The 19,024-nt window shown below is 33.7% G+C and overlaps 1 protein-coding gene across 2 annotated transcripts; it reads left to right on the top strand.

The window, feature by feature from the left end:
* Window positions 1-250: 250 nt before the first annotated feature.
* Window positions 251-9,081, top strand: LOC112769410 (tRNA (guanine(37)-N(1))-methyltransferase 1). Of its 2 annotated transcripts, none has more exons than XM_025813932.3 (11): window positions 251-727; window positions 1,363-1,461; window positions 4,002-4,930; window positions 5,759-5,857; window positions 6,219-6,338; window positions 6,437-6,603; window positions 6,745-6,815; window positions 7,628-7,770; window positions 8,138-8,249; window positions 8,435-8,547; window positions 8,758-9,081. In XM_025813932.3, the coding sequence occupies exons 3-11, from the start codon at window positions 4,106-4,108 to the stop codon at window positions 8,899-8,901; spliced, it is 1,794 nt and encodes a 597-aa protein (XP_025669717.1). In that variant the 5' UTR covers window positions 251-727; window positions 1,363-1,461; window positions 4,002-4,105; the 3' UTR covers window positions 8,902-9,081. The 2 variants fall into 2 exon arrangements, with proteins under 2 accessions (XP_025669717.1, XP_025669715.1); XM_025813930.3 differs by having other exon boundaries at window positions 4,002-4,933.
* Window positions 9,082-19,024: the final 9,943 nt, after the last annotated feature.

Raw genomic sequence — 19,024 nt, 5'->3', positions numbered from 1 at the left:
CTATTAGTCTGTTGCTTTCAATTCTTTGCTCTGTTACTGATGGCTCGATGGCTCTGTTAGTTGCAATGTTTTAAAAACCAGACCAGACCGGCCAGTCGAACCAGTTCAACCGGGAACCGACAAAGAAAACGATTCGGTCGAATATGTAAAACCGCTCGAGAACCGCTAAACCGGCCGGTAACCGGTCAGTCAGACCGGACCGGAAGCCAGCCGGTTTACAAAAACGACGTCGTTTCCTTTGTTGAAAGGGAAAAGATTGCACGTGTTATCCACTTATCCCCCACTTCTCCAACTCTTTCCTACAGCAAATGCCCTCGCCTCCACCAAAGAAAGCAAACCCTAGCAGCCTCCACCAATCGTCGTCGCCGTCTGTCGGAGTGGGAGATTGCTGCCGCGGTCCGTCGCACTCAAGAACTACCGTCTTCGTGCTCTCGGGCCTCTCGCCGGATCCTCCGCGTCGTGTGCTCGCATCTCACCTCTCTCCTCTATGCTCGGCTGCTCCCGTCTCCCTCCGCCAGTGAGTGCTCGAGCTGTGCGCGTTGGTTGCTGCTCGTCGTCCGTGGTTGTCTCTGCTCGATTCTGCCTCCTAGTGTTACTCGAGTCTCGTCTCAGTCACTGGCATCTCGTGGTTCGCCTGTCTCGTCGCCGGCGGCCGAAGCAACTCGTGGGGTTGTCTCTTGCTTCGTCGCCTTCCGTGGGGTGGTCGCTGACTCGCCGTCGACCGTTGGTGAGTCCCTGCACCATCGCTTCCCTGTTCTCTCTTCTCCAGATTTCCCTTCTCCCTGTATTTTTGCATGTTGCTGTAAATCGGGACTTTACTAAGATTTGTTAAATTTGTTGCTGTAACTTGAATTTGTTGCTGAATTTGTTGCTTCCTAGTCACAGAATCATAACAGAATGCTCAGTCAGTGCTTGGTTGATTGGCTTTGCTCACTGATTGTATTTGATGATAGATTTTAAATTGATAACTTTTAAATTTTAAATTTGCACTGCCCATGTTACTGATTCACTGTTCCTTCAGTGTTTTTTGTTGTTGTTAATCATTGTGATGAGCTTTGTTAAAATTGGGTTGAAAAATGTTAATCTTTCTTCATTTTTCATTGTTCTTAACTTCTGTTCTTATTAAAAAAATTGCAATTGGTGATCTTTTGATTTATTATATGCTTCATGTTTTTAATTTCACTCTGCTTCTAGGCTTTGAAATCAGTTTATGATAACTGTGATCCAATTATTTAGTTGGATAACTGATGTAATTATTGAGTTTAAGAGATTGAGTTTTTCTGTTCTCATTATTAGTAAGACATGGATAGTTTAGAATTTTCTATTTCTTTGCCTTACTTCTGAAGTTCGTTATTTCAAAAGGTTCGGTGTTGGCTTCAACTTTCAAATGGGAATTAGGAGCTGGTGACGATAACAACATCTTCTGGAACTGAGTCTGTTGTTTCACTGCCTGATGCGAAAGTAAGATATGATCTAGAATTACGATAGTACACACTGATGTTTTTTCCATTTGGCTGGACTTAGTGAGACAACTGGGAAATATTCTTGTTTGGTTTGATTAACTAACTTCAATATTTAACCTTGTTAATCATATCTTGTACAATTCAGACAAAAGCAGGGCCTATTTTGGTTGCCATAAATTCCTTCAAGAAATTTCCTCTGTATGATAATGATTATATTAATGATTATATTAAAGCCTACAAGCATAAAAGAATTAAAAGAGCCTGTTTTGTTTTACTTTTTGACTCAATTACATTAAGGTAATATTGTCTATCTTTAACTTGTGCACTGCAATTATTTTGCATATTTTGATGATTAATTACATTTAGTTGGTGATAGTTTGTGTAGGGTTTTAAATTTGAAAGATATTTTATGATGTTTATTTATAATTTACTTATTATTTTATCATGAAACGGTTTTTCCGGTTGAACCATGGTTTGACCGGTTGGACCAATAAACCAGTGAACCAGTGACTAGAGCGGTTTGATGACCGGTCCGGTTTTCAGAACCTTGGTTAGTTGCTGATGGCTTTTAATTTTTTTGTTCAAATTTACTGATGACTTTGTTTGTAGTTGCTGGTTTTGCTGGGTGAAGGTTTAGTGTTTTGGATTGTTTTATAATGTGCTAATGTTTGTAATTGCTGGCTTTGTTTGTAATTGCTGGGTGAAGGTTTAGTGTTTTGTGATTATTGGTTAATGTTTTGGTTTAGTGTTCTCTCTTTTCCAGATTTCCCTTGTCCCTGTATTTCTGCATGTTGCTGAATTGGTAATAAATAAATTTGCCTTTTTGCTTTAAATCGGGACTTTACTAGGATTTGTTAAATTTGTTGCTGTAACTTGAATTTGTTGCTGAATTTGTTGCTTCCCAGTCACAGAATCAGAACAGAATGCTTAGTCAGTGCTTGATTGATTGGCTTTGCTCACTAATTGTATTTGATGGTAAATTTTAAATTGATAACTTTTAAATTTTAACTTTGCACTGCCCATGTTACTGATTCACTGTTCTTTCAGTGCTTTTTGTTGTTGTTAATAATTGTGATGAGCTTTGTTAAAATTTGCACTGTCTATATTACTGAGTGTTCCTTCAGTGCTTTTTGTTGTTGTTAATCATTGTGGTGAACTTTGTTAAAATTTGCACTGCCTATGTTACTGATTCACGGATTCATCCCTCTCGTCATTATCATTGGCATGAACTCCGAACCAAAACCCCAACTCTCTGGATAAAATTGTAGCGAAAGCTTATTGGGACTTTTTCTTCTACTTAAGGTATGAATCAGAATGATGGGGCCAAGTTGTGAATACACAAGTGTCAACGGACTATAATATATATTGAGTTTGTGACATTAGAAGGGTGTAATAATAACAATAATGGAGTCATGTTATTTGAATATTGAGGTTTAACATTTAAACTCTTGAGCTTCTCAGCCCTGTTTGATTCTTCATCTCAGGCAATTGAATCGAATCAACCAGGCCTTCCTTTTCTTTTTCTTTTAGTTGATTCTTAATTTTTCTAATATATGTAGCTTTCTGAATCAAGTGGATCAGATTATGTAGTTTTCTTGATTTGGGATATTTTCGGAGACGCATTAGAAGAGCTATTTTATTATTATGTTTGCTATAATAATATTCACATGTTCTGTATGCTTGGGATTGTTTCGGTGTTTACATTTTCTTTCCAAGTCACTTGCTGTGGTTGTTCTTTGAGTTAAGGCTTTGTATGTGTGTGTGAGAATATGTGATAATGTTGAATGCTGTTGCATCTAATAGGAGTTCTTGGAGTACCCTCATCTTTGGTCCTTTATAATTTATTTATTTTATTCTAAAACGGTTTCTCCAGTTGAACCACCGGTTGGACTGGTTGGACCAATGAACCAGTGAACTAGTGATTAAAGCGGTTTGATGACCGGTCCGGTTTTCAGAACCTTGGTTTTACCCATGTGATCATCTTATTAAATTAGAGCTTGTGAGTTTATGCTAATTTTGTAAAAGAGCTTATTTGGTTTATGTTTCTTTTGTTAAAAATATGTTTCTGAAGAATTTGACTGTATTCTTAGAACTGAGTGAACTTATATCAAGACAAATTGAAATGTTTGCTTGATTTAATGCAAGGTATGTGTTTTTTTTAATAATGTGTTGAATGTGTGGGTTTGAAGAGGCCTTTTAGTGCAAAAATTCCAGTTTGTATTAGCATTGTCCTATCCTTCCGTTATTCTGTGCATATGTTTTGAAATGAGGTTTTCTTGTTTGTACAATAAACCAAGTTATATAATCTGTAAGAGAATGCAAACAATGAATTTAGCTATCACTAACATTTTGTTGATATATATATATATATATATATATATAAAGTAAATTATAATTATGTTTTAATGTGTTTATTTATATTTTATTTATTATTTTATTATCAAATAATTATTTTGATTGAATCACGATTGAACCGATTGAATCAATAAACCAATAAATCAGTAACTAAAGTGGTTCGATGACCAATTCGATTTTCAGAACTTGACCGCAACATCATCCTCACTTGGGCTGAAACTACAACCATATTCATAGGCTCATAGAATCGGGAGTAGTAACAGAAACACAGACGCAGTTGATTCTGAATGAAGACAGCAGGGAGCATATTCCTAAGGACTCACTTCCCCCCTCCAACTAAGCTCCTTTTCCTTCCTCTTACAAATCCCAAACACTCCCTCTCCCTAATTCCCATTTCCATATCCTTCACCCGCTTCTCATCCACCAATCCCAATCCAATCTTATACGGACCTTCCCTCCACAAAGGAACCGTTCCAACGCTTCAATGCCCCCAAAACGATGCCCTTCTCACCCTCCGTGAAGATGCCTTCACTCGCGTCTTCCACCTCTCCGCCCTCCGCGTCCCCTCCGCCCACTGCTCCGCCTTAGAGACTCGCCTCCGCGGCCACCTCCTCAACTGGCCTCGTGTTCGCAACATCGCTCGCGTCCCCGGTGATGACCTCGATCCCGACCTTGCTTCGCTAGTTACCTCCGGAGAATCAGGAGGAGGAGAAGAAGGACACGTGTCGTTGCAGCGACGGATTTACGGCCAAGCCGAGGGAGACGGCGACGTTTTGAGCCCCGTTCTGTACAGAGAGAAGCTCGCAAGGACGTTCAATACGCGCGGCTTCGTGAAGTTCAGGAACCTGGCGAAGATATCGAGGCCGCCGAAGAGGAAGAAGAAGAAGAAGGAGGAGGAGGAGGAGGAGGAGGTGAAAGTCGAGAGGCGCACGGGGAAGAACGGTTTTGCTACGGTGGAGGTTGTTGAAGAGGACGATAATGGAGGGGGTATTTTGGGGAATTTGGTTGAGGAGGAGTTTGGGAGGGAGAAGTGGAGGGGCTCCACGAGGTTGCTGTTGCTGGATGAACGGTACGCCGGTCGCGGCGTCCAAGACTTGCCTGAGGCTATCAAGGTGGTGTGTGTGTGGCTCTTTTGTTTCTGTGAGTTCTGTGACAAACAAGCATTTTGCAACTGCTTTTTATATCTGATTTTGTTCATATTATTATTAGTATCTGCAATCTAACTAATTCGGTTTGAGCATTACAGAAAGAAAGCTCTGGCACTAGTTCTTACCTGTTTCAGAAGACTTGAATATGATTGTTGATATGTTGGTTCTTACCAAGTGATGTTGGTCTTTGTAGTAGTTTATTGATGCTATGCTTTGGTATGCATTGCTTCTTGTAAATTGATACCAGCCGAATAGGTTAGCCGAGTAACTTAATCCTATCACATATATCACACCTCACACCAAACAAGATATAATAAAAATGAGTTATGTAGTATATACTTATACAACATAACAAACAGGGCTTTAGGCATAGCATTGTGATGCTATGGTACTAGGCATCTGAAAGCATGTATGTTAATCTCATATGATGTTTTGTGTTTGGTATGCTTTGTACGATTGTACAAGCCATCTAGTCCTTCGTGCAATTTTAGCTTCATGCTGATGTGGGGAATTTATACTGTTAATCCTTGAGGACCTTAGTGTCGATGTTATTTACGCCAGTTCAGTTTAATTGTGCTAGCATGAAAGTGAATACAAAACAGTTGAAAAATTACATTAATGTTTGGATATTTGTTACCTGATATTGGTCAAACTTTTCCATCTTGCTATTCGTAGTTTTAAATGGGATAATCATATGTAGATTCATATCTGTCTTTTGTGTATTATTATTACATTTTGTTTCTGACATTTTACCCATTCACTTTTGACATGGTTTACGTTTCCTGTCTTCAGGCCGTATTAAAGGAGTATGCCGAAAAGAGTGCAAATTTGACTTTTGAGCTAGTTAGGTGCAAGTTGACTCTGTTTTATGATTATTGGCAGATGAATGAGGTAATTAGACCAAGGATATCCAGTTATCCACTGTTGTAAATATAAATATCTTTTAGCCTGTGCTGTGTGTATCTGTGTTCAGTTTTTCATATGTAAATATTTTTCTCTTTCTCTTGTCGTGGGAGATGAAATTCTCTTTTCACCCTCATGGTTTACATAAATGATATCTGTGCTTCAAAAATAAAATAATATGTTTTGCCCTGTGTTCCATACGATGTTTACTTTTTAATTTCAAATTTGTATTATGATCTCTAGAAGATATGTTCTTTTAAAAAAGAAACTATTGAATTTCTTTATTCAACTTCAAATTGTGAGTGAAAAAAGAAATTCTCAGTCAGTCAGTCCTGTATTATTGTTGCAGATCCTGGAGGTCTTGCTACCTGATGGTGTGGTTGTTCCTTCAGCTTTTGAGACCGTTGGTCACATTGCACACCTGAATTTGAGAGAGGAACATTTACCATACAAAACACTCATAGCAAAGGTTCTTTGTATAGAAATATCTTTGCCAATCAAGTTAAATGTGTAACCTAGAACATCATAAAATTTCTTAATCATGTTAACACATACTATCATATTCAGGTTGTGCTGGATAAAAATAAGCCAAAGATACAAACAGTTGTGAACAAGATTGATTCCATTCATAATGAATACAGGACCATGCAGCTTGAGGTTCTAGCAGGAAACCACTCTCTAGTTACCACAGTTGTTGAGAACGGAATACGCTTTCAGGTTGACTTAGCAACAGTGTATGCTCTATTTCCATCACTGACCAGTACAGAATATTTTGGAAGACTTGCTTTAAAAATTGTTCAATTCATGTCAATGTAATAGCTCTCTATCTCCTAACATAGTAAACACCTGGAATTTGCTTCTTTTTTACTATGCAGATACTGGAGTTCTAGGCTTGCAACTGAAAGACAAAGGCTTCTGAGTGGTTTTACACGGAAAGATGTTGTCTGTATGTATCTATTTCTTTAGATTATATACCAGCCTACTTATGTTATATTTCAGTTTCTGTATCATTTGATCCTATGTTTTGAACAAATTTGGCTGTTCAGCGTAATCTGATGTCAGCTACCAATGATGAAATTTGATTGTTTGTAACAAATGTTTGAATATCAAAAGTGCTTAACGGTGACACAATTAGATAGTGCTACTTGGGTCTTGGTGCAGATTTGCTAAACAGTATGGCTGTGAGAATGAGATCAGTGAGAAAGTCTTGGAATTGAATTTTGTCTGTGAGATTTAACCTTTTCACAACTTATGGGCTCAGGTTATTTTAGTGCTACATGCTGGTTTACATAGATTTAAGCATATGAAGAACTGATTTATTTTGTGAGTGGGTGTAGAAGTCTTGGATGGCTAGACAGCCCGTTGTTGGTAGCTGGATAGTGTGTAGTCAAGCAGCTTCTAATATTTAAGAGATCAATTAATTTTTTAAATGACATTTGCTTGAATTTATGATTTCCTGGAAAATGGGAACAGTAAAATTACTTTGAAGTCTTTATGACATTGAAAGTCTCAAGGAAAATAAAAACTAAGCAACAATTAGTGGACCTGCATAAAACAGACAGCACAAAAGTGTTGCTGTTGCTTCAAAGACTTTCCTTTTCTTTGTCCTTTTCCATGCAATAACTTCTCTTTTTATCTTTAGTTGGTGACTTGTTAGAGCATTCTCTGTATGTTGACTTAATGATAGGGTTTTTTTTTTTTGGATAAAATTCATGACTACTTAATAATAATAATAACGTTATAAAATCATATTGACAGGTGATGTTTTTTCTGGAGTTGGTCCCTTGGCCATATCTGCAGCAAAGATAGTTAAGCATGTTTTCGCTAATGATCTAAACCCATTTGCAGTGGAGTATCTGGAAAGAAATAGTGTTCTAAACAAACTTGAAAGGAAGATTGAGGTAAGCTTGCTTGTTAAGTGGTTATCTTCTCGAATATGTTTCATGAACTTTTACACACGAAATGATAAAAAGGAAGCAGCTCCATGGAATATATAGATGCCATTTCTTGGTTAATGTAGAAGTGCTGAAAATATTTATATATGGATTAGCAGGTAAGAAGTGCGGACATAAGCAGGAATTTTCAAAGTGTCTATTTAGGATTTGAAGTATTATTTGTGTGCTACACAATGATGTGACTGAGTGATGATTAAAAACTATGCACTATACCCATTATTAGTGTACTTTCACATGTTGATTAATAAACAAGGCAGAAGTTACACTTGAATCAGCGTACAGTAACAATATTTTTCTTAATCTGTTGTTCTAGGTCTTTAACATGGATGGGAGAAGGTTCATTAGGGCTATGTATGCCAGTGATAAAGCTCAATCAATCACGCAAGTGGTTATGAACTTGCCAAATGAAGCTGCAGAATTTCTAGGTTGCCTTTCATGACTGGATCACTGTGACTTTTTATATATATATATCTCATGTTCCTTTAATCTATCCAAATATATGTCACTCATCTAATTTGATCGACCCTACTTTGTATGTAAGTGTTATAACTTAAATCTGGTTAACTCTTTACACCTTGATTAACTTCTAGATGCTTTTCTTCTACTGCAGATGCATTTAGGGGAATATACAAAGACAGACCCAAGGACACGGAATGTAACTTGCCAACGATCCATGTTTATGGATTCTCCAAAGCGCAAGATCCGGAATTTGATTTTCACGAGGTAAGTTGCTGGTATTTTATCTGTATATATTTTTGTGCAGTCATTGGATCAGACTCAACACCAAATGACTGGGAATTTTACCATTGTGTCACTCTTGAATGCGTGTGACCTGTTTCTTCTTTTCCCTATGCTTCCTTTTGTTTATTTAGTCATACATATACCTTGCAACAAACATAAAAGCATGTTAACGAAGAAACTCTTGTGGTGCAGAGAATAAGAATTGCCCTGCTAGAGGTCGCAGTCAACGTAGAAATGCGACGTGTACGACTTGTGGCGCCCGGAAAATGGATGTTGTGTGCATCATTCGTTCTCCCTAGAAGTGTCGCATTTGCTAATACTGCAATTGATACTTAAATATTTTTTACTGTCACTTAGCAAAGTTTTGTTGCATTACATTAGTTACCCCATGCCCAGAGCGAATAATGTACATATGTTGTAACATGTATTTATCAAAATCCATACCAGCGCATAGCTTTGTTTATTTATTTTCTTAGGATGTTTGAAATAAAAGTCCAATAACATGCATTTATTGAATTGTAAGAGCTGCCGGTGGGTTCTTTTCGAGTTGAAGTTGATTTATCTTATTCAAGAATCAAGAGTGGTTCCATGATCGACCCAAATGCTGATACTGTCAGTTCCTCGTAAATAACATCATTTTTTTGGCGTATTTTTATGTTTCTAATGAAAATAAATTTAATAAAAGATGGGCAAAACTGCAAAAGTACTTTTTCCTTTATTAATAATTGTCCTCTTCTTTTATCTAAGCTGAATCACGAGAAATCCCAATAATCAAGAGTATTTTTCAAATATAAAATACTGTTCCAACAAAATTGGCCATTTATTTTTTAATCCTTTTTTCTTTCAGGATCTGTTATCCAAACATACCTGCGATTTATGGCTTACAGTTACAGCCTTACACATCAGACAGAAAACAAGATCTCGAGGACCCAGTCATGGGGCCAAAATAACATAACTACAAGAGAGTAAAATGTCTTTACAACAAATCCAACAATGTTGATCTTTGAAGGTTCATACTTCATAGTATGAGCAAAAGATGGTTTGAACTTTGATGTCACATGTAGAAGCCCTTGAATTCTAGTACCACGGTACCAGTGACTCCTAACTTCTTGTTGGGTTGTCTTCGTGCATATCCCCACGGGGTCCACTTCATCTCTTGTATGGGCTGTGACACGTTTCAGTTTGGTATGCTTCCTCTTAATCACCAAACTGAACTTGCCTCCCAACTCAAATTTTTCTTAGTACTATCTGGATTTCGAAATGTTCTCACAATATTAATGTGTCAATATATGTATTCACTAACATATTTATGACATTTAAATTAATGAAAGAAATTAATTTTACCTTTATCAATAAATTTGACAAATGTATTATATTATTTAATTGGAGAGACATAAAAAGGGACACTACAAATATGACAAGTAATTAATCTGCTTTTGTATTTTGAATATGACTTATAAGTTCCTTGTCTGCTTGGTGTTTCTCAAATAACAAAATATATATATCCACACCATACATTCACAAAAAGGTAATAAAGATACTCTCTAAGTAATTGTGCATTATGCTTACTCAATTCTAATATGAGTAATATCAATATATGATATGAGTATTCATTTATCTTTGTGTGTGTTTTTAACCATGCTTTTAGAAATCGGACCAAATTAGTCGCTTCAATTGAATTAACTGACAAGTTATGCTATGTGTACACCAAAATCAGCCACTAAAATCAGCCATCGGTATAAAATATATGTTGAAATATAAATACACATTAAAAATAAATTAAACCATACATATATTTATATACAAATACATTGATGACTGATTTTAGTGACTAATTTTTATGTACAAATAGTATTTTCCTTAACGGAAAATCGATCACAACGTTGTTTGGTTTAAGTTAAAAATTAGTTATGAGCGAATCAGTAAATTGATTAAATGAGTTTAATTTTTAGCAATCAATTAACTTAAAATAATAAAACACAAAAAAATTATTTTATAAAAAATATATATTTCATACATAAATATATTATTTTATGAGAGATATTACATAATCAAATCTTTTTTATAATCAAATTTAATCAAGTTTGTTCAATAGTTTATTGGCACAACAAAAACTCTAAATAAATATGTATATTAACGTCCTAAATAAGATGAAAGTAAAAATATATTGAAATGTTCATTAAAGTATAATAAGACTTGGTTGTGTACTTAATTATAAAATACTTGTTCATCTAACATTTTTATTATTTTATTATATCCAAATTAATTTCGGTTGAACTTAGTTGAATCTTTGAATCTTTAACTCTATCGGTCTGATTTTCGAAACCTTGTTTTTAACTCGCAGGTGGTCAATTCTGCCCAACTTTAAGATAAACGAGAAGTGCATTGGTGGTTAGGTTTTTTTTTTTTTTTTTTTTTTTTTTTTTCTCTGTATGATAAGTAACTCAAGTGCATAATTGTAATGAGAAGATAGAATTATAGGAATAATATTATGATGATTTGTGAAAAATGCGATAGATAGGTGACAGAGTTGGAGGACAGCTGAGAGAGGTGTGTGTTTACTAAGGTGGGAGTGTGGGACATGTACGAGAAACATGTTTGCTTTTATGTCTGTTCATTTTGTTTTCTAATTGTTTTCCTTTTGGCAGGACCAACACAACTACCAGGTGATGGTGACCCTTAAACATGCCCTTTTTCTTCTCTCTCTGCAATTTAATCAATGCTCTCTATATGTATCAACAACACACCCACACAAGCAGTTTCTACGATCCATCCTGGAATCCCTCCACGCTCCATATAACACTCACTACCCTAAGGACTATGGTATATATATGTTGCTTTCATCAAAATCTTCTTTGATCCATCTACTTCATCTATCCTTATATATATGATGTTATTCTTTTTTCATCATATTACCTGAGTAATATTTTATAAAATCTTTGGATTGCATCTAATGTTTTATATAATTTTTTTATTAATATAATATTATTTATTAGATATACAATTTAAAATAATTCATATTATTTTGTGAAACAAAAGTGGAGAGTTTATGGCATATAAGATGGGAGAGGGGGCAAAAGGGTCTTCTTAGGACGGTAGGTAAGGGCAGAAAGGTAAAAGTGGAGTATAGTATAGTAGCAGAGGAAATCTCAGTTCAGATTGAGATCTAAATAATGATCTGGGGAGGTGAGTGTGGTCCTTCTTTGATTTTATTGTCTTATTGGTATGTATGTGTGAGAGAAAGGGGAGAGAGGTATCTTTGGCTGTTTTGTATAGAAATAGTTATGCTCCTTCACTAGTTGCATAAAGTTACAACCAACAGTTACTCTAACAACACTATTCTTTTATGGCAATTCTCTCAACAAACAAAACAATTTTCTATTACTTTTCTTTAATTTTCTTTTTTTTTTTTTTAGTTTTGGTATTTTTAATAACAACGCTTCTCTTATGATCAGGTTCAGGACATGTGCTACGATGTTTTTGGTTGTGTATAATTTTTATGTTTTATTATGAATCCTCCTCCTAAAATAATGTATTAGTTGATTTAGGTCCTAACTCCTCTTCCCCACAACTTAATTGCATTGTCACACTCATTAAACCACCCCTTTTTGCTGCTACAAAACAAGAAGTGAAACCTTCGTCTTGGGCGGTGGATTCCTCCATATTTATGAAACATGAAGTGTGTTATATTTGTATGACATGCATTCATATAAAACAGCTGTTTGTGGGGTCCTGCTTTTCCTCTTCACCCGCCCTTATTATTATTATTATTAATCGAACTACTAAAATTAAAAATTTCAAAGATTTAATTAAAGTTAAATTAGATATAATAAAATAATATTTATATATAAAATATATTTAAAACTTAAACGTACTTTTATATTTTATTATTTTAAATTAGTTAACCATTAAAAAATAAATCGATTCAATCAACTTATCAAGTTTAGACAAATTCACTAACAACAAACAGTTTCAGTTCGAATCTCATTATTATTATTATTCACTTGTTTATATTGTTAATTGTATAAGCATTAACTGATTGTATTTGTAAATATATATATATAGATTAGATTTTAATTGGTTAATGGTTATACACGAAAAATAATTTGAAACTAGCATGTGAAGATGTATAATTAGGAATGATCGAAATAGAAATATTGGGAATGTTTTGGTGTTGTTTTAATTTGTTATTTTGGCCTCCCCCTATGATCTAAGTAATAATGATGAAGTAGGTATTTGCAGAAGAAGAAAGCATATATAGGAGATGATTGCATTTTCGAAGGTTAATAATAGGTGTGTCAAGGTGGTCCCCCTTCAAGACAAATAATAATATTATTGTTTAACCCTGTTACATTAAAGTGTGGTAAAAGTGAAACATAATAACACTCAGGGTAGGTTCACTTTAGGGAGAAAATAGGGTAAAACTTTTTTAATTCAATTTCTTAAGTAGGAATACAAACAAAATTCATCCATAAAATTTTTTCCCCATCTTAAACTCCCAATCCAATCTACTCTAAAAGTAAATCAATTATGAACTATAATAATACATTTGAAAATGAATATAAAAAACAATAAAACAAGGAAATTAATGAAAGCACAAAAGCAAATGCATGGATGGGGATCAGTTTGTGATCTTCAAGGTTGTTGGGACCAACCTAGCTATTCTCCAAGAAGCGGCGCTAGTATAATCCTGTGCTTGATGTTGTGATTGTGATTTTGATTGTGATTGTGGGATGGTGATTGTTACTTATACATGACCTTTGATTTCATGATATTTGGTCCTACTTCAACTCTTAGCTTCACCATTATTATCCTTTTACAAAATAAATGAAAATTCTTTGCAACCCTCACACACATGGTTTGCATTTTGGGGTCCCCAAATTAAAGCCCGTCTTCACTAAGGTTTGCAAAAGTAGGGCATCATATATATGACTACTTGCATTCATGTTATCACAACTTAGGAGTCTTCATTAATTTCACAATGTATGAATGCTAGGGGTGACACGAGTATTGAGTATTCGATTATTTATTTAAATTCGAACCGAACTAATTAAATTTGTTCTGAAATCAACGGATAATTAGGTCCAACTCAAATCAAATCAAATCAATAACTCTTTCTAATAACTTGTCTGGGTCACTCGTCCGCTTAAGCAAGTGTCGGGAGTTCGAACCCCGCCTCCCTTGTGCATGCAGCAACTCATTGGCCAGTGGCAGACCTTTAAATGGAGCTCAGATCCGCGACAAATTAGTCCTTAATCTGTCGGGTTGGGGGATACCGTTTGGGTAAACAAAAAAAAAAAAACTTGTCTGGGAATCCAAATTAATTCGTGGATCCGACCATGTGTTAATTAAATAAAAAAAATAAAAATTTAAAATATATATGCCTTTTAATATGTTTAAATTTTAATGTATTTAGTTTTTAATGTATTTAGTGTTTAACATTTTTTAATTATTTCTATTATTGATTTTACATGTTTATTATATTTACAGAATTCTTAAGATAAATTTTTTTTTTATTTTTTTTATGAATTTCTGTTTTATCGGATAGTCAGGTACCCAATTATCCAAACTGAACCAATCCGTTCTTAATCGGTTTTGTTTGGATACATACACAAAAAACATAAATTCAAACTAAATCGAACTAATTACAATTCAATTAGTTCGGTTCTAATTTCACCTCAAATCTAAACAAACCCTACCCGTGATCACCCCTAATAAATGCAACAGAAGTTAGTTATTTTTTTTTTTTTTCGGTATTCTTCAACACAATAGATAAATGACTAATCTATCATGAATTAAAACTCAATTTAAGAATTTATTCTTGGCTAATAAATTTTTACATGTACAAAACAAAATTCGAATATCTGACACTTACTTAAATAAATCAATAAACTAACTAATAGATCAACCCAAATTAGATACAATAGTAATGAGCTAATGTATGTTGGCTTGCATGTTCAAATTAACTTGTACTATATTATATATCAATTAACGTATTATGTGCACACAGAAAAATTAACTATTGATCAATTATTTGTATAGAATATATATTTAAATATATATATATATTAAAATATATAAAATAATATATGTATTTTTATATATAAATATATAACGATTGATTTTATAACTGATTTTTTATGTATACAAATATAGCAGGATAATTATTTTTCTTAAAGTATTATTTATTTTATTTTATAATGAGAAATATAAATATAATAAAGTAAAAAAAAAAAAAACCCAAAAGGTTACTTTTCTTTCCATCCTATATAATGTATATTTTTGTATAATTGGGGTATAAAATTTTCACATTATATATATATGACGTTGAAGCTAAGTTGTTAAGGTCCATGGAATGATGAGAGAACCATATATGCTTCTTTACATGTGCGTGGTTCAACTTTTTCTTGTTACTCAAATATGAAAGCCATCATTGCAAGTCTATTTCTATAGGCAGAGATTCTCATAATTCATGATCAATTATATCTTCTTCCTTATGATTGCCAAAAGGCTCCATCTTTTAAATGATTTACCACTTAGAACCGACCAACATTACGTGCGTATCTTTCAATTCCATATAACTATATCATCATATGCCCATTGCAAAACACCATCATATGAAAAATTAATTATTTTTTAGTCTACATTTTAGTTCTTAAATCATAAATTCTAAATCTTTTAAAAGAACAAAAATTAAAAAGTTAATTTTATAATGACAATATTAATTAACACATTAAAAATTAGTGTCACATATTGAATTTATTCTTATATTTAACATACCAAATGCAAAAGAATAATGTAACTTTCTGAAAAACGAACAATATGCATGATAATGTAAAGCCTAATGATATGTTGCCATATAAATTTGTTATAAAACTGACAGAGTGAGAATGCCACAAATACAACTAAACACATATTTGGCCCACATTCCTCAAAGTTTGACACGTGTCACACGATTATCACCTCATCACAACTACTAAAAAACCCCACTCTAATGTAGAGGACCTTGCCTTTCACCACCAATCAAACTTATGCAACTAACACATGTGACGTAATCATAGGGTTATGCAAGGATCACATAATATTAATGCATTGATCTACACCAAAATACCATATTGTTTAATCCTCTTGTATATATAAAACAAACTATGGAAATTAATACGTCTATAATTACATTGTATATTATTATTTAATTTGACAAGTTCAGAATATAATTTTAGGGTTTATCCTACTTATATATTATACTTATTACTAATAAAAGTTTTGTTGTTTAATAAATATCTAAGATATATTTGATATATAATTCATAATTTTAAGATGAATATAGTATGAAATATTATATATTTTAGAAGATGAAGGAGAAGAACACGAAGGAACACACGTATGGCCATGTCATTTCAGCATTTAAACACAGTCGAATTCTTTCTACTGAGTATATATATGAAAAAGATCATTTAGACCCATTTCAATTCTCTCTGAAAAGATTCCAACTTTCTGTTTCATTCCTTTTTTTTCTCTTCAACAAATTAAGACAACAACCACCATTACCCCTTCACCCATGGCTACTACTACTTCATTTCTGCATCTTATGGTTACTGATAACAACAACAACAACAACCATGAAGATCAACAACCCATGATGGATAACAATCCTGTTCTCAGTGAGGAAACAACAAGAACAAGGAGTTCTAATGAACATGGAGGAAGAATCATCAGATCAGGAAGGAATAAAGGTGCTCGTGTCAAACCAAAGAAACCGCCACAAAGAGGCTTAGGTGTTGAACAGCTTGAAAGGTTAAGAATGCAAGAGTGTTGGAAGAAGATGATGATGATGAACGACTCTTCATCTTCATCTTCTTCTTCACCCTCATCTTCATCTTCCTCTGGGGTTGTTCTTCCAACAACAACTTCGACAACTGCTGACTATTATCATCATCATCATAATCATCATCACTACCCTAACATGGTAGCTACTTTTGGTGGTAACAATGGTGGTGTTACTATGAAGTATGGTGCTTCTGCAGCACCATCAGCACCAAGAAGCCATGTCCATGGTGGTGGGTTTCAATTCATCCCTCAACAAGTTTTTCATGGAAGTGCTGTTGGTCATTTCATGGGGAATAATAGGAGTGGCTTTAGTGGCGGTTCTTCTTCTTCTTCTTCTTGTTCCTCGTTTGGATCTGTGGCAATGGCGCCAGTTTTTAACCCTTTGCTTGGAACCCCTTTGGTTGAGACCTCGAGATCAGAGCTCACTTCAATACCAAATCTTCACCACCATTCTCACCTTCATCAACCTCTTGATTTTTGCCTTAAGGTACTCTAATTGTTAATAACTCTTCTAACTAACTAACTAACTAATTAATTAATTAATCTCCATTTCAATGTGATTCTCGTTTCATGAATTAATGAATTGAACATCATTGGTAGGTATCAGATGGCTTATTTAATTGTTCATTGTTTTGTGTTGATTAAATAATCTACTGCCCTAGCTTTTTGTTTATATTTATTTATTGCCATGATTTATCTCAGAAAACAAGGTTCAATAATGAGGAGAATGTGAATGGATCAAAAGCAAGGAAGGAGAACTCTTTGATTATATGGAACAATGGTCCTAATTTTGTTGGATATGAAGCCCCAAACCTTGATGATGGGGAAGAAGTCACTGAGATTATTAAGAATGATGAAGCTGGTGCTGATGAGGTGGATTAATTAATTAATAATTAAATTTGATGTATAGATGATAGTAGGAATTTGGTTAATAAATGATTGAATAAAGGGGCATGTTTGTGTTTTATTGTAGGGTGTGGAAGTTGTTGCTGTTCACAGGAAGGGAAACTCAGTGTGTGGCAGAGTTTTCATGGAATATGAGTTTTTCCCAGGAAAAGATGGCAGAGGCACTTCTTCCAAGGAGCTGGAATTTCCCACAATTGCTGCTGCTGAAGCTGAAGCTTCCCCTATCACTGTTCCTCCTCCTCCTACTTCTACACCCTATAGAAAACTTCCTCCTCCTTCTTCCAATTCCAACACCAACAACAACATTGATTTGTCTCTCAAGCTTTCTCGCTAGAAAAGAAACCTTCATCATAAAGGGGGTCACTACTTTTGTCTTTCTTGTTGTTTCTGCTGCATTGTTCTTTGCATTCTCCAAGTACAATAGTAGTCTTTCTTTAATTTTTGAACTTTTATTTGGTAGCCTAATACCTAGCAAAGCAGTTCTATATGTATGACCTTGTTAGGAAAATCATCATCATCACTATCTCTATCTCCATATATCCTTCACAAGATTATGTCATTTAATATAGTCTCAGGTATTTTAATTTGTCTCCTCTTTACTTGATTCATGTTATATATTTTTAATTAATTAATGTTAGTTAATTATTGATACTGCATTATAAAGTATCCTCATTAATTATAACACAGATAGATTACAAATTTTACATATATTTATGTGCATGATAATTACAAGTCTATATTATTTAAGAGACTAAAACAAGATATAGACACAAAAGAATAACTCTTTATATAGACTCTGAACAAATGAACAGCTTCTATTACATGTATGTATAGATTTTGGCTAATTTTTTTTTTTTTTTTTATGTGATTCAAAACCCTAGCAACTGCTCTTACTGTTTAGTCTTTGAACTTTAAAACACTTTGCACAATGTACAGCCACTTGCTTCTCTCTCTATTTTGTTTTACTTTATTATTATTATTATTATTAAAGGGTTTCTGTTATAGAGCTAAGTTTGCATCTTTTATGTGCTGAAACACATGGCTGTACATTCTGCTTTGCCCTTTACGGAGATTGAAGTGTATATATAATGCCTTTTGATAAGAGTACTGCTGCTTCTAAACACATGAAAAGGATTCATCACAATAGAGGCAAAACAATACTGAACTCCTTAATGTCAAAAATTAGTATTTACTTTTTGTATAAACAAATTTTTTTTAATACAAAGAATAAATATGGGGTACAAATATTTTGAGTTAACACAAAATCCATTAAAAAGTCTTTAAAGTCAAACAAAAACAACTCAATGTTGTTCCAAATTTTTTTTTTACAATATTAAAAGCAATTTTTTTATATTCTCTTACTTCTCATTAATCAATTTTAATACAAAGAATAAAGAATGTACATGAAAATTGTTCAACTACTATTGCTTCTCCTTAATATATAATTTCATTTAATTTGACTCTAAACACAAAATCTAAAAAAATTAATTCAAATATATAAAAGAGGAGGAATAATAGAATATTTATTTTTTAGCTAATATTAATTAATTTTTAAAAATTATTTTAAATTCTAAATCATAAATTACAAATGTTTGATTATAAACGTTGTTGTTATACTTTGTGATAAAACAAATTAAAGGGAGCATCTAGCAATACTATATACTAAAGAATGAGCATGTTATTATTGGGGGTTAACATTTGAAGAGGATAGTTTCCTTTTGCCAAA

The sequence above is a fragment of the Arachis hypogaea genome, chromosome 18 (assembly GCF_003086295.3).
Source record: "Arachis hypogaea cultivar Tifrunner chromosome 18, arahy.Tifrunner.gnm2.J5K5, whole genome shotgun sequence".
NCBI lineage: Eukaryota > Viridiplantae > Streptophyta > Magnoliopsida > Fabales > Fabaceae > Arachis > Arachis hypogaea.
The sequence above is the reverse complement of the archived record's forward strand: the minus strand, read 5'-3'. Positions and strand labels throughout refer to the sequence as shown.

Bases quoted from the DNA above. Each gene is read 5' to 3' on its own strand.
- LOC112769410 (XM_025813930.3), top strand. From the start codon at position 4,106: ATGAAGACAGCAGGGAGCATATTCCTAAGGACTCACTTCCCCCCTCCA. The intron at 6,816-7,627 runs GTATGTATCTAT...TCATATTGACAG, and splicing joins TACACGGAAAGATGTTGTCT to GTGATGTTTTTTCTGGAGTT. The intron at 8,548-8,757 runs GTAAGTTGCTGG...CTTGTGGTGCAG, and splicing joins CGGAATTTGATTTTCACGAG to AGAATAAGAATTGCCCTGCT.